This window comes from Zea mays, chromosome 9, assembly GCF_902167145.1.
Source record: "Zea mays cultivar B73 chromosome 9, Zm-B73-REFERENCE-NAM-5.0, whole genome shotgun sequence".
Taxonomy (NCBI): domain Eukaryota; kingdom Viridiplantae; phylum Streptophyta; class Magnoliopsida; order Poales; family Poaceae; genus Zea; species Zea mays.
Window position 1 is genome coordinate 28,243,532 of NC_050104.1, and position 16,464 is coordinate 28,259,995.

The 16,464-nt window shown below is 50.4% G+C and overlaps 1 protein-coding gene across 1 annotated transcript; it reads left to right on the plus strand.

Annotated features, from left to right (window-relative positions):
* The first annotated feature begins 583 nt into the window (after nucleotides 1-583).
* Nucleotides 584-3,912, plus strand: LOC118473293 (uncharacterized). The gene has a single exon (XM_035962497.1). The coding sequence runs from the start codon at nucleotides 890-892 to the stop codon at nucleotides 3,635-3,637; it is 2,748 nt and encodes a 915-aa protein (XP_035818390.1). The 5' UTR covers nucleotides 584-889; the 3' UTR covers nucleotides 3,638-3,912.
* Nucleotides 3,913-16,464: the final 12,552 nt, after the last annotated feature.

The following is a 16,464-nucleotide window of genomic DNA, read 5'->3' on the forward strand; positions in this document are numbered from 1 at the left end:
CCACGAGATCGGTATCGATTTTCCGATCCAAGCAATTTGTTGAGCGTTTGGGAAATATCGCGTTATTATTTCGTCTTCACCTGATTCTTGGGATTTCTTAATGACACACGGATCGACGACGATCAGGAGGGCGACGTATATAGAGCTGTACTCGCGACGCGACGACGAACGGCGTTAACCGACGGAATCGACGACGCGATTGGGAATTAAAGCCGAGCGAGCCGAGAGGGCGCACCGGCGAGCAGGAAACCACGGGAGTACAAGATATGGAAAACGACGGGCTCGACAACACGCGAAGCGACGACAGTCGAATCGGCAACAAAGCGTTGGCGAATTCGATGAACACGACCACAGTCGCGTGCTGACGCGGTCAAGATAATGGTGGCTAGCAAGCTTGCGACAGAGCAATGATGGCGCGACACGACAAACTGAAACAGGGATACGGCAACATAGGGCTTGACCCGGCGAACAGCGACGCGAAGAGGAAAGCGAGGTTGCAGCCAGACGAGCTGGGACACAAACACACGCAGCGACTAGACAGGTTCTACGGCAAGCTTATGTCAGCATCTCAGACAGGAGCAATGAGCAGACAACGAGAACAAGCCACGGCACGTGAGAGTCTATCGTCCAAACGCCAAGGTTACTGAGCCAATATGGGCCAAGTAGTGTGTCAGCTATCTATGGATCGCTTGATGTTCGAGTAGTACTATATAAAAGACAAACACTTGTGTAATAGGGTCATGAACAATTTAGCTATCAAATATCAGACAAACTCGTCTTCCTCTTAGCTATTCCCTTCTCCAAGTCTTATTCTCCTCTGAGCTCTTCCTCTTCGATCCCCCTTCCTAGGTGTCGCTAACATTTGGTATCAGACTAGGACTCAATCTCGATGGAGGCCACGATGCAGGATATTCTAGACGCACTGGCGCGCATGGAGGCACGCTTGACCGATGCGCTGGTGGGTCGCTGCGGCGAGCAGTACGCACGCGAGCACACTTCCCCCTTCGACGGATCCGCGCCTCCTTCTTCCATCGTCAACACACAGTACCGCGACGAGGCAATCCTTCCGCCTCTCGTCCACGACGACGCTGCGAAGGTGGCGTCCTTGGATTCGGGAAACGACTTTGGCCTGCAGCAGACCGCCACGGTGCTTGCGTCCCTGGGGTCCGACGAGATGTCTTCATCGACCATGCTCCTCGCCGGCTCCATATCCGACCGCTACATTCCGCCGCTCTACGACGACGACTGCTACACCATGCCACAACCATTTGTCGATACTCTCGCCAACCCCGACGATGACCTCCTCCAGGAGCTCGACGTGTTGGACGAGGATGCCGCGAGCGCCAACGCGGCTGACGACGATTCAGGCGCTGTCCTCGTCTATGCGCCGCTCGACTCGAACATCGACAGCAGCGGATCACCGCGCTACCCGTGCCTCCCCGAGGGCGCGGTGTTGTTCCATCGGGACCCGGACGAGAAGGTCCTCATCGGCGGGACGGAGTTGTCCGGCGAAGTCCGCCGCCTCCGTTTCTCCTTGTCGTCACCAGACCAGGCGATGAACCCCGCGCTCGTCCCCAACACCGACGCAGAGGAGGAGGAGGTTCTCACCATCACGCCCACCAAGTGTTCGACAATATACCTCAACCGCGGCATTTACTCCGTCCCCAACCCGGTCCTCCATCGTCAGCACCTACTCCGGGACTGCGACGGCAACCACGTCGGAGTCGACGTCGACATCCTTCCTACCTCCGAGTTCGACGAGGGTCCCATCTTCGACGAGGAGCCCTGCTTCCACCGCAGCCTCCTGGATTCAGATCCAGACTCTCCCTACGACTGGGTCATCCCCGTCATCGCCGTCCACGGCAGCGGCGACACTGAGCTGTCCCACAGCGAAGCCGACAAGGTCCCCGCGACCGCCGCGCTACCCAACCTGCGCGAGAAGATCTGCTGTCGGTTCGTCGATAGGACGAAGCTGTCCCGCCACGTCCGCCTCATCCACTTCTCCCTACCGTCGCCGGACCAGGTGCTCGGCATCCCCACCGGCACGCATGTCTTCGACTGCACCAGCGTTGACGGGAAGCCGTGTATGCGATCGTACACGCCGACGAGCAAGGAGGACGAAGTTCTCGCCACTACGCCCAACAGGTGTTTGATGAATTGCTTCATCCTCACACAGAGTTGTTTCTCGCCTCCGGTCAGTTGCAGCTGGGATGCAGTGATGCAGAGACAACCATGGCCACCACCTATGCAATCCAACCGTGTTGTGAGCATCACCGACCGCCACACCGAGGAGGCCAGCCCCGTGCGCAAACTGGTTGCCGAGATCATTGGTGTGCTTGGGTCAAAACACATGAGAACTGTCACGCCGCTTCCTGACACCGGTCAATGGCTGCTTCTATCATTGATCGAGAAGCTCCCTCAAAGCGTGGTTGATCTACTGAGAGCTCATGTTATCAATCTCCATCATTATCTGATGTTGTTTAGCTTGCTGGGATTTTCAGTTCTGTTCGACTGTATCAAAGCACCTGACTCGAATGCTATCTGTAGAGGCATAACACAGGATATGACATATGCTGCTGTTCAAGCTTACACAGATGCATATCAGCCTGATTGGGAACGTATCAACTTCATTGTAGACATTTTGAGATCGACTCCTGGAGAAGGGCCTTCGTGGTACCATCTTTTGAAGAAAGTTAGTGGCGGCTGCAATGATCTTAAGAACAACGAACACATGCTTGTTGTTGTCCTTACCAAACAGCAAGCTATTAAGACAGGAGGCAACTTCCAGATCGTGGAGTATTTCCTGGTTGAGGCAATCCAAATCCAGTCATATGGAGCAGAGGGCAATACCGAGCTCAACCTTTCAACTGGTGACTACATAGTGGTAGGGGTGTCAGATGTCCAGGTCTGGTGTGGCTGCGATCTGCTATTCCGCATTACAGACTGGCACATTCCATGGCATATCATCTTGGCGGTATCAAAATTTTCCATCAGCTTGGGAGCCAGCCGAAGCTCAAGAATGGAGAAATGTCAGCCATATGTCCAGTCGTCAGTCACTTCCCGTGACAAGCAAAAGTTGTTTGTCCGATTCTTTGGTGTGCTCTACAGAGTGTTCAACAAGATGAACTTCATGCTGCTGTTGGACGACGATTGGGAGCCACTGATGGATAATTACCGGCCTTTGGGAATAAAATCTCTGAGGTTCAGCACATTTTCTCTTGGAAATATGTCACCAAAGATAGAAGAGCAAAAAATTCAGTACACCATTCATACCATTGGAGGAAGCGTAACTGCAGTTCATGGATTTTTTGTCCAACTTGGTGTCAATGTGGATACGAGTGACTGGGAGCTTCAAACTCTGGGAAGACTTTCGGTTACTGTGGCAAAGCAAGCCAAGCTCGACCGCTTCCCCATCATCATTAGTGATCCAATATCAGCTACGTTCGGTGAACCATTTGAGAAAGCCAACCCAAGCCATTCCTCCACAGCAATCGTTTGTCGAGCTGGTTCAGGAATTGGTATGGCTGTTGGCCTTGTTTCTTCTAGTCTAGGTGCTGTTGCTAGTGGCCAAGGCAATTTCATAGTCTTAGTTTGGGATCCTGGTGGTTATGCATATCACAGCTTGGGGACAAGCTAGCTTGGGGACAAGCTGTATTTCAAGCGGTGGGGAATGTCAGCATCTCAGACAGGAGCAATGAGCAGACAACGAGAACAAGCCACGGCACGTGAGAGTCTATCGTCCAAACGCCAAGGTTACTGAGCCAATATGGTCCAAGTAGTGTGTCAGCTATCTATGGATCGCTTGATGTTCGAGTAGTACTATATAAAAGACAAACACTTGTGTAATAGGGTCATGAACAATTTAGCTATCAAATATCAGACAAACTCGTCTTCCTCCCAGCTATTCCCTTCTCCAAGTCTTATTCTCCTCTGAGCTCTTCCTCTTCGATCCCCCTTCCTAGGTGTCGCTAACAGCTTATCGTGGCGTACAGCGAAATTTTTAAGCGCGAGTCGCCAGAGGAGACCACGCCGGAGGGTCGAAAGTAGGTCCCAAAGCGGCCATAGGAGGGACGAGCGGCACGCAAAGGAGCACGGTAAGGTGCAGCTGCCAGAGCGCGCGACACGTGCGCAGCCTCCACATCGCTGGATGAGCAGAGACCGAGGAGGGAGGGAGAAAAGCAGGGAAGCTGCTCAGCAGAAGACGCAAGGAGGAATGGAGGGAGCTTGGCGGGCTGCGCGCAGGGGAAAGAACCAGGGCGCGCGGCAACAAAGAGGGAGCGACTGGGCGTGAGCAGGAAGAAGCTCGGCTGGAGAGGGGCGAGCAAAAAGGAAATGAAGAGGACGCTCGGCCATGGAGGAAACTAGAGATCCGAGCAGGGGAAGCAGGAAGGGCGCGGCTTGAGAGCAGCTTGGAGGAGCGCTGCGATTGAGAGCTGGGGCACGACATGGGAAAGCAGGGGCGCGCCAGGGAAGAAGTTGCGCGCGGGTGGGGAAGAATCAGGGGCGAGCTTGTCGCGGCCAACAGGAAGCAGTGTGCGCGGCGATGGGAGCGGCTTCATGACGAGGGCGTACAGAGCACAGGGAGATGGGCGCCATCCGAGCCAGGGGCGAGCTCGGGGCAGGGAGGACCGCCGCGATGGGGAGGAAGAAAAGCGCGGTGTGGAGGCGAGCTGCCGTGGGCTGCTCAGCGTGGAGATGACGGCCTGTGTTTTGTATTCCCAGCCGAACGTGAGCAGAAAAATCTGAGCAGAGGAAAAAAAAGATCCACGATGGATGAAGACTACGGCGGCAGAGGATAAGAGAGAGAGTGATGTCGAGCGGTGGGATTTTTCCTCCGATGAGCGGCGCAGGGGATAGCGACGAAGGTAGAAGACAGACCTTTGCGCGATTATGTCACAGAAATATCAACGCCGGGAGCAATCCAAGACGGTAGAGGAAAAATCTGAGAGAAAAAAAATAAAATATTTTTCTCCAGCAAAATTTTTGTGAATACTACGGATGTTTGGATTAGCGTTTAAAAAAATACAAATGAATTGGACCAAAACAAAATCAACGATAATATTTAGATGATGTTTGATTTGGTAAACATTCACAGATTCAGATAATTATGATGTTAAATACTTATATCCGAAGATTCGGATCTGTACGGAAAACGATAAACCGAAATAAACTGATTTCGGCACTAATAACTTGCTCTGCGTGATTCGACCGAAAATTAGTCAAAACCCAATCCGCTAATGCACACTCGTTTTCGTCGCCAAAACAGCGTGCTGACGGATAAATTGGGTCATAACCTCGCGTAAGATTTCACGCGATTTGAATTATTTTACCTCGAACATTTTTGTCGTCGAGTTCAAATAAATTTAGTCACGATAAAAATCATCAGAGTCAGTCGGGCTTCCGAATTCGTGTTCGCGCGAGCGACGAATTTTAATTAATCATCGGACACACCAATTTTCGGAACACGATGTTCCGAACATCACAAAAATTTAGGATGAGCCCGGATAAATAAAAATAAAAATGATGTCGCATTCGCGACAGAAGGAACAGATGCGATTCTAAAATCGCGATTAACGAAGATGATTGAAATTTAAAAATCCGTTTTATCCACTGATATTACGTGCTTAAATCCATACTCGTTGTCGAGCGGAATATAAACACCTGGGGTGTTACAGCCCTCCCCCCTTAAAAGAATCTCGTCCCGAGATTCGGAGCGAAAGACTTTCAAGAGTAGAGAAGCATATAACCCACGTCCATATCAGCAAAAATCATAAGACAGTACCAAGCAAAGGCGGGTGTCTCAGAATGTCGTTTCTCTAGTGGACATAACATGTATCGCCTTAGGCTAATTAGAGATGTCCAACAATAGAGGCGATGTTTGCCAGAGGAACACATAAGGTTCCATGTGTGCAGTTTGCTTTTTCTGATGACACTGTACTATCTGAGTCTGTTGAGCAGGCGACAAATACGCGATTTTACCCAAACAGAACCAGATGCAACCTCTTGGGTAAAACACACAGAAAGAGGTTTACCAACAAGCGGTCACAGTAAGTTCATAGCACACGAGACGGGTGTGAATGTCGAATAACATCACAGTTGACCCGTGGCTAGCCAGAAAATCCAAGTCCCTGAAAGGTGATATAGATTTGAGAAAATCACCAGTGGAGGGATCTGTAGATGCGGTCTTTGTAACCAGTCCATTTTGTCGAGCACTAATCATGGATCGACTTGATCACACATGCTGGAAAAGCACACGTGAGGCAATCGAGACACGACTAGAGCGATGATTAGATGGCTACTAACCGACTTAATCTCGATTCTTATAAATACTTCCTTAGGATGGGTTGAACCAAAGTGAGTTTAGACAATTCGATGAAACGATCTCTAAACTCGACCTTTGTTCATAATGCAGTTACAAGTTAGTAAAACCAACTTGTTGAACTACCATTGACATTGAGTAGGTCCTCTCAGTACCATCGGTAAGCCAAGGGTTGAGAGTTCACATTTGCTAGCAAAAGGTCATGCATTTGGGTAGAAATCCATTTGGTCACGTTGTTCATCCGTTTCTTCATGCGAGATGAACGGACTGGGTTCGGAAATACATGGATTAAATAGGGGAGCAAATGAACAACTCCTGCATCTCAGCAGCAGGGGAAAGTTAATCTCCAATTTGAGAGCTAATTAGTTGTTTTCCAACACTAAAAGCTCCAAGGTTTCACCTTTACACAAAGGACGTAAAGGGAACTTGTATGAGTAGTCTTTACCAAGATCAAAAGAAATAAGGCCACACATGAAAGTGGTATGCCCTTTTGATCCAACGGAGATGACAGATGTTGCTTGATCACTTCACAAACAATATAAAAATTGTTTCAAGGAAGGAGTCCACGAAAGATCATACATAAGTGTAGTTCCACAATGGATCATGACCAGAGACCTCGATACCAGCATGCGCCAAACAGCATAACCTTGCGTGTACATTCACAAGGGGCTCTCAGTTTCGCTGCGGCACCATAAGTCCTTAATCATGACACCATCACCGAACTGGCACCAATAATGAATCTCACGTAGCAAAAACAGATTGTATCAAGATAACACATTGACATAGTCTCATAATGGATTACAACTACTAACAGTGATACCAGCGCGTGCCGAGCAGCACGACCATGTGTGTACATTCACAGGAGGCCCTCGGTTTCGTCACGGCACCATCGGTTTTAGTCATAACACCCTTACTAGACGTAACCAATAAGAAATCCCGTGCCACACTAATAGGTTGAGCAAGGGTGACCATATACAAAGAGATACTCCTCCTGTATGAATAGTTACAGGTAGAGAGCCAAATAGATCATGGCCCGAGGAAATGAACAAGGTATGGCCATAACCTAAACTTGTTAATGAAGGGAGTACGATGGGAGACTGTTAATTCAGCCACAAGCATACTTCTATGCCCGTTGCAGAGATTACAAGACCAAGGATTAAGTTGATATGCCTTCACTAAACATGAGGAAGCCAAAGGCATCAACCGAACAAGGGAATGGTTCTAGAAGGAGACATGACTTGAGATCCTTGTTTTAAGCTTAGATACATTTTATGTCCAATAAGGAAATTATCTAAGCATTCATTTACATGATTTTAGTCAAGGAGGGATAATGGTAAATTCAAATTTGGGTCTAGGTTTACCAGGTAAGAACATGGCCTAATTTTGGGTTTAGGCAAACAAGTCACTAACCTTCTATCGACACATCAAGCACAAGAGCAAACACCATATAAGACCTTAATAGGTTACCTAAAGAATAGAGGACACCTATTTCATCGAAGTTCATAATTCAGCATTACACCACATTATCTACAATCAATGGTTACTGGAACAAAGATGAGAGAAGCATTTTGGGTGTATAGGTGACAAACATAATGCAACAATCAAGATGCATGCTCGTCTTATTCGTCCTCACTGAGTTTTTGCCAACATAATGTGGCAATAACGTTCTATATCGGTGGCATACTTACGACTCTCACGGTATTTTGCTAATCGTCAACTACACATACGTTTTCGAGGTTAGTGTACCTGCAGAAAAATCCATCACAGCCCATTTCCCAATGATGCAAGTCACACATGACAGTTTATCACAGTTTATACTCCATATATTGCTATATGGAGGCCAACTCATCATTAAGCGTCGAGCCACGCATAGGCGTCGTTGCCACACTTTAACCATAGGGCAACTCATTATGGTAACTTACCTTCTTACCTGAGCGTAGGTGCGTCGTTACAAGTACAATACACTTCTCAGTATTCCCATGTCTGTATACCCATACACATCCATGGGGTACTGAATTCCAAAAAAAATAAATACTCCACATCGCAGTCTTCATATATACATATGTGGAACATGTATATAATCAAGCGCTACAATTAAGCACTTCCCTAGACCGACGTTTGTTCGGTCATGCTCTCACATCTCACCTTACCTTGAGCGTCGATCCATTCAGAACTGAATGGCCTTAAAAATAACAATACACATGTATGCAATACCCACCCGGTTGTGGGTTAGTGGTTTTCAAATAAGCCACCTGATAGTCCTTAGTTTAGGGCTTAACAGAGGATGTCGCTAGCATTATAGTTTTTGAAAACTGTTTTTTTAAAGCCAATCAATGTTTTTAGTTGAAAATAGGTTTTCTAAAACCAAAACTTTTGTTTTGAAAATACGTATGTGACCGTATATACTTAATCCTGCTCCGATACCAGCTGTGGCAGAACCTCCCAAGTTATTGGGCCCACATGCACCTGTCCTTGTCTCAAAGACCTCAGACTGCTATGCATGTGCACCAGATAACTTAACAGGATCCGTCCGATTGCCTTAAGGACATCGGATAAACCACTTACAACCAGAACCGCGGGATTAAGTAACACAAATCACACACACAACATTTTTGCAGCGGAAATCTTATTACCAAATTTTACAAGTTACAAAAATTTTATATTAGTTTATCGGAGTGATTACAAAAGTATAAGTTTGAAATATATATGCTAGCTCAAGGGATCATCCTCAATAAGAAGTATAGAAGGGTTACTTAGACTTATAAGAAGGCCGAGCCCACCGGCACTTAACACCATCATCAGCAGCACAAAACTAAAACCTGAAAAACAACAGGGAATAAAACCCTGAGTATGGAATTACTGAGCAAGTCTTACCCGACTAAGGAAAAGACTCTCAAGGGTATGCTGGATAAATAGGAATCAAGGAGAGGCTTTAGCAAGAATCAACTTAGATACTTTTGCAGAAATAGCTTACTAAAGTGAGTCCTTACTTTCAATCTTTTAACGCCATATTAAGTATTAATAGACTCTATTTGCATCTAGTCTAATTTCAACATCTCATCAATACAACATCATTTTTATCCATAATGTTCACATCCTGACTTTAGGTTGTAGAAAAGTGACCAAGTCTTCATAACCGCGAAGGTACGGCGATCCGAATCGATTATACTCAGCTGAGGATCTCCAATCACACGACATATGTAGCACTTAACCCTTGCATATGTCAACCCGCCACCGGGGTTCTTAAGACCAGATCAGGTTCACGCAAACCGAGAGCACAGATACACCACCGTCCAGCCTCTTGCCACGGAGGGTACACGCTACTCTCGCCACCGCTCCACGCCCATTTCGTGTTATCTTATTCTAGCCTTAGTCTGCCCGAGGCAAGGCTTACCCATGACGAGGCATGTGACCAGTTAAAGGGTCCTCGGTCAGCACGCCTACATACGCATTAATCCTTAACCAACCTGGGTAGAACATCACCTGTTCCTAACCCAAGTCTCAATTTAAGTATTTCCATCCTTAGGATTGTGTCTGTTCCTTAGGATTGAAAGAGCATCACAGGGAACTTTGCAGTAAGATCCCACTATTGCTCCAAATGAAAATATTCTTGCAGGTAGAAGCCATCCTCTCCCGGGTTAGACTGAGGACAACCTCTATCCACAAGATCTAAGCAAGGCTAAGCATTTTTGTAAATCATAGTTTGATACTTCACAGAAGTATCTATAAAGGTATGGATATCAAGGAAAGCAATGCATCAAAGGGTTTCAAGCAACTCCTATGAACCTAATGCACATTTCACTAGACTTAAAGTGTGCGAAAAGTATTTAAAAACACAAGGAAAGGGGTTGCATGCACCGGGGCTTGCCTGAGTAACACTAGGTTAGTGTTGGTTAGGTGACGTCCGCTTGATGAGTATTCTTTGACCGAGCACTTGCTTGATTTAACCATCTTCAGGTTGATTCATCAGCTTCAGCTTGCAGATTAGCCCACGCTTGGGGTCGACTTGGTTTTTCTTCCGCATCACGCGATTATTTATCGTCCTGAATGAAATGCATTATGCATATGAATGCATATAAAGAGCAATAACACTAGTTATTAATATACGACTACGCACAATAATTACGCTTCTCGAACCTAACGCAAACATCACGAACAACAAACTATACACAAGAAATACAATTAGCCTAATCACAACTTATCAGTTAATTAATTAAACTCTGAACTAATCCTTTGCCTTATAAATTATACTACATCTTTATAAGTGATTAAAATATTTTATCATCACACATGCCTACCAAAATTCTACTCGGTCCACTAATTCAGCTAAGTGACCGGAATAACGAAATAATTCGCCATAGCTGAATCTGGCTCGATAATCGCAAGAACTGCGAAGTCGACGAGAGTTTCGTGACTCACGCAATTTATCGAGCACCCTAATGAGCCTCGCACTAACACATTAATTTATTCAACGATCGAACTATACTGAATAATTTATCAACTTACCGTTTTCACAGCTGACATGAATCCACGAGATCGGTATCGATTTTCCGATCCAAGCAATTTGTTGAGCGTTTGGGAATTATCGCGTTGTTATTTCGTCTTCACCTGATTCTTGGGATTTCTTAATGACACACGGATCGACGACGATCAGGAGGGTGACGTATATAGAGCTGTACTCGCGACGCGACGACGAACGACGTTAACCGACGGAATCGACGACGCGATTGGGAATTAAAGCCGAGCGAGCCGAGAGGGCGCACCGGCGAGCAGGAAACCACGGGAGTACAAGATATGGAAAACGACGGGCTCGACAACACGCGAAGCGACGACAGTCGAATCGGCAACAAAGCGTTGGCGAATTCGATGAACACGACCACAGTCGCGTGCTGACGCGGTCAAGATAATGGTGGCTAGCAAGCTTGCGACAGAGCAATGATGGCGCGACACGACAAACTGAAACAGGGATACGGCAACATAGGGCTTGACCCGGCGAACAGCGACGCGAAGAGGAAAGCGAGGTTGCAGCCAGACGAGCTGGGACACAAACACACGCAGCGACTAGACAGGTTCTACGGCAAGCTTATCGTGGCGTACAGCGAAATTTTTAAGCGCGAGTCGCCAGAGGAGACCACGCCGGAGGGTCGACAGTAGGTCCCAAAGCGGCCATAGGAGGGACGAGCGGCACGCAAAGGAGCACGGTAAGGTGCAGCTGCCAGAGCGCGCGACACGTGCGCAGCCTCCACATCGCTGGATGAGCAGAGACCGAGGAGGGAGGGAGAAAAGCAGGGAAGCTGCTCAGCAGAAGACGCAAGGAGGAATGGAGGGAGCTTGGCGGGCTGCGCGCAGGGGAAAGAACCAGGGCGCGCGGCAACAAAGAGGGAGCGACTGGGCGTGAGCAGGAAGAAGCTCGGCTGGAGAGGGGCGAGCACCAGGGAAATGAAGAGGACGCTCGGCCATGGAGGAAACTAGAGATCCGAGCAGGGGAAGCAGGAAGGGCGCGGCTTGAGAGCAGCTTGGAGGAGCGCTGCGATTGAGAGCTGGGGCACGGCATGGGAAAGCAGGGGCGCGCCAGGGAAGAAGCTGCGCGCGGGTGGGGAAGAATCAGGGGCGAGCTTGTCGCGGCCAACAGGAAGTAGTGTGCGCGGCGATGGGAGCGGCTTCATGACGAGGGCGTACAGAGCACAGGGAGATGGGCGCCATCCGAGCCAGGGGCGAGCTCGGGGCAGGGAGGACCGCCGCGATGGGGAGGAAGAAAAGCGCGGTGTGGAGGCGAGCTGCCGTGGGCTGCTCATCGTGGAGATGACGGCCTGTGTTTTGTATTCCCAGCCGAACGTGAGCAGAAAAATCTGAGCAGAGGAAAAAAAGATCCACGATGGATGAAGACTACGGCGGCAGAGGATAAGAGAGAGAGTGATGTCGAGCGGTGGGATTTTTCCTCCGATGAGCGGCGCAGGGGATAGCGACGAAGGTAGAAGACAGACCTCTGCGCGATTATGTCACAGAAATATCAACGCCGGGAGCAATCCAAGACGGTAGAGGAAAAATCTGAGAGAAAAAAAATAAAATATTTTTCTCCAGCAAAATTTTTGTGAATACTACGGATGTTTGGATTAGCGTTTAAAAAAATACAAATGAATTGGACCAAAACAAAATCAACGATAATATTTGGATGATGTTTGATTTGGTAAACATTCACAGATTCAGATAATTATGATGTTAAATACTTATATCCTAAGATTCGGATCTGTACGGAAAACGATAAACCGAAATAAACTGATTTCGGCACTGATAACTTGCTCTGCGTGATTCGACCGAAAATTAGCCAAAACCCAATCCGCTAATGCACACTCGTTTTCGTCGCCAAAACAGCGTGCTGAAGGATAAATTGGGTCATAACCTCGCGTAAGATTTCACGCGATTTGAATTATTTTACCTCGAACATTTTTGTCGTCGAGTTCAAATAAATTTAGTCACGATAAAAATCATTAGAGTCAGTCGGGCTTCCGAATTCGTGTTCGCGCGAGCGACGAATTTTAATTAATCATCGGACACACCAATTTTCGGAACACGATGTTCCGAACATCACAAAAATTTAGGATGAGCCCGGATAAATAAAAATAAAAATGATGTCGCATTCGCGACAGACGGAACAGATGCGATTCTAAAATCGCGATTAACGAAGATGATTGAAATTTAAAAATCCGTTTTATCCACTGATATTACGTGCTTAAATCCATATTCGTTGTCGAGCGGAATATAAACACCTGGGGTGTTACATACAGCAACGCCTGGAACATCCGACAGCTACGCCGCTTCTACCCCTAATATGTTTTCAAGTCGTTCATACACCTCGTTTACATATGGAAATAAAGTCTAACCATCAAGGAAGGGTCAGCCTTGCCTCAGCAAAGCCCGACCCTCCCTCGGGGGCTAGAAGGGGGGAACCCCCTCTGCGTCAAAATTTTCCTCGAAAAAAGTCTTCCACCAAAGCGACTTTCGTGTTTCCCGGCTATATCAGTAACAGAACCCCGAGAAACGAATAAGAGTGCATGTAAGTGGCAAGGCCGACTGAGCTGAGGGATTCCTACGCCTCCGGGATACAGATACCTCACTCGTCACCTACCGCGAAAAATAACTCTTACTTGAGTAAGCAATCCTGCTACTGACGAACGAGTCCGGATACGCAAAACAGGAGGAAAAGAGACACAACTTTATATCACGACGGTGAAGTGTTTAGGCCTCAGCGGCCACGAAAGGCACATACATATTCGAAATAAACTGCTCCGGCAGAATCAGGCATCGCCGGGGGAGGAGCTGCACCCTCGGCTTCGTTTCCACCCTCGGCGAGATCCGCCCCGCCCTCGGACGGCGGCGCAAGCGGAAGGATCTCCGCCTCGAAAGTGGACGCCAACACCACGCTTGGGCCCGCGGCGGCCACATCAAGCCTCTGAACTTCGGCCAGGGCAGCTTCATCTTCGTTGGGAAGGCAGTACCCCTCGCTGACCCGCTTGCGTCCTCAGCCGTCGCGGACTGAGTCTTCACCAACACGCTCTAAGGTCCTCCCCCTGCGACACGGGGGCTAGGTCCCACGCGTCATGCAAACTGGCCCAGGTCAGAAGAAGCCAAACCGCCGCGCGCGGAGCGCGTAACTGCCCAGCGGTTACAAGTGCTCCTCCACTTTCGCCCAGACCAGCGGGTGAAAGGGCGGACCGCCATGCAGGCGGCATGCAACCGCACCAAGGGGGCGCACCCTTTCGACTTCGATGCGTCCAGCATGGAGGCCCAGGCCCACACGTCATGTAACCGGCGCGCCGGTTACTACGTGCGAAAAACTGCACCGCCACTTGCGCCAGTACCGCGCCTTCTTGACTGCGGAACCGGTGCTGCGACTCGAGGCAACCCCGCGCATGGCCCAACAGTGCCAACCAGGCACATCGGCCACGGGCTAGTCCGCCGCGGGAGAAGGCACGACGGTCGATATGGCCAAAAGTGGGCCGGCAGTGATGGCGGTGGCGGGCGGGCGGAAGCAGCGGTCAAGTCATCTGCAAGCTCACGCCTCCTCCTGGGACAGCGAGAGAACCCTCTCCCACAGCGTGAAGATGATGTGCCCGTGTTCCGTTCCTCGAACGGCTCGCGCACGCACAACGGTTGCCCCGCGAACCACTCGTCCCGTCACATTAACTCTGCGGCAGGGCAGGCGACACCTTTGGCAGGCGAAGCGGGCGACGCTTCACCTCCGCCATAATAACCACGTCAAAAAAGGTACACCACGTCATTCAATTTCGTATCCTTTTCCTCTTCCCCTTTCTCTCTCTTGCTACAGGGACCGGGAAAGGGGATACTCCGAAAGGGATCCTTCTCCGCGAAGGAAGCGGGCCTTGAGCCCCCCTACTGATCAGAGGTTCGAAGGCTGGCCCCTCAGAAGGGTTCAACAGCCGCCTCAGAGCACTCGGGCTCCGCGCCCACTACTGGTTAGGGGTTCGAAGGCTGGCCCCTCGGAAGGGTTCAACAGCCGCCTCAGGCCACTCGGGCTCTGCGCCCACTACTGATCAGGGGTTCGTAGGCTGGCCCCCGAAGGGTTCGACAGCCGCCTCAGAGCACGCAGAGCGAGGGATGACTCTGGGTACGTCTGATACATGGCCGAGGCTCGGGCTACGCTCCCGAGGTACCCTAGGACATTTCCGAGACCAGCAGGAGCGATTCTGTAACGGAATCCCATCAGAGGGAGGCATCGAGCCCTCGGACCCTATCAAACGGGACCGGGTCCGGCAAATCACCTACAGGTACTTTTGGAGCGCGCCTCTGGGCCACTAGCCGACCCTTATCGAACGGGGCACAGGCGTCCACTCGGATCACCCGTTAGCAACTCACCGGAGACACCATGTTCGGTTCCCTCCGAGGGCAACATGGCGCTTTCCCCCCTCCTCCTTGTGGAAAGGCGACGAAGGGGCGTATGAAAAAAGCCGAGTCTGTCCTTGGCCGTCCTCTCGCTCTATGCGGAGGCTCCGGGGCTGCTCTCGCAAACCCATCTTCGGCCATACCGTTGACAGCGTCAACATACCAGCCCGAGAACTTGGAACCTGACTATGCACCCGGGCAACGACCTGTTCGCATGAGAGAACAACCAGACCGGCCGAGGCATCACGAAAGGCATTAAGACATCGAAGGAGTGAAACCACTCCTCCGAGGCCTCCGGGGCTACACCCAGCGGGTGTGCTCGCGCGCACCCACCGGAACGAAATGCAACCGAGAAAGGCCAGTCCCCTTGCAAAAAAGTGCGACAAAAGCCTCCAAGCGAGTACTAACACTCCCTTCGAGGCTCGGGGGCTACTGTCGGGGACCATAATTAGGGGTAACCCCAAGACTCCTAATCTCAGCTGGTAACCCCCATCAGCACAAAGCTGCAAAGGCCTGATGGGCGTGATTCCGGTCAAGGCTCCGTCCACTCAAGGGACACGATCTCGTCTCGCCCGAGCCCACCCTCGGGCAGGAACAGTAGACCAAGGCAGATTCACGCCTCGCCTGAGGGTCTCCTCAAGCAACGGGCGCACCTTCGACTCGCCCGAGGCCCAGCTCGGGCAGGCTTCGCGGAGAAGCAACCTTGGCCAGATCGCCACGCCAACCGACCGTATCGCAGGAGCAATCAATGCAAGGATCGCCTGACACCTTATCCTGACGCACGCTCCTCAGTCGACAAGGCCGCAGTGACCGCAGTCACTTCGCCGCTCCACTAACTGACCTGACAGGAAAACAGCACCGCCTGCCCTGCTCCGACTGCTGTGCCACTCGCTAGAGTGAGGCCGACAGCAACTAAGTCCAGCCTCGGGCGCCATAGGAAGCTCCGCCTCGCCCGACCCCAGGGCTCGGTCCCCGTCTCGGCCTCGGAAGACGGTCTCCGCCTCGCCCGACCCCAGGGCTCGGACTCAACCTCGACCTCGGAAGACGGACTCCGCCTCGCTCGACCCCAGGGCTCGGTCCCCGTCTCGGCCTCGGAAGACGGTCTCCGCCTCGCCCGACCCCAGGGCTCGGACTCAACCTCGACTCCGGAAGACGGTCTCCGCCTCGCCCGACCCCAGGGCTCGGACTCAACCTCGACTCCAGAAGACGGTCTCCGCCTCGCCCGACCCGAGGGCTCGGACTCA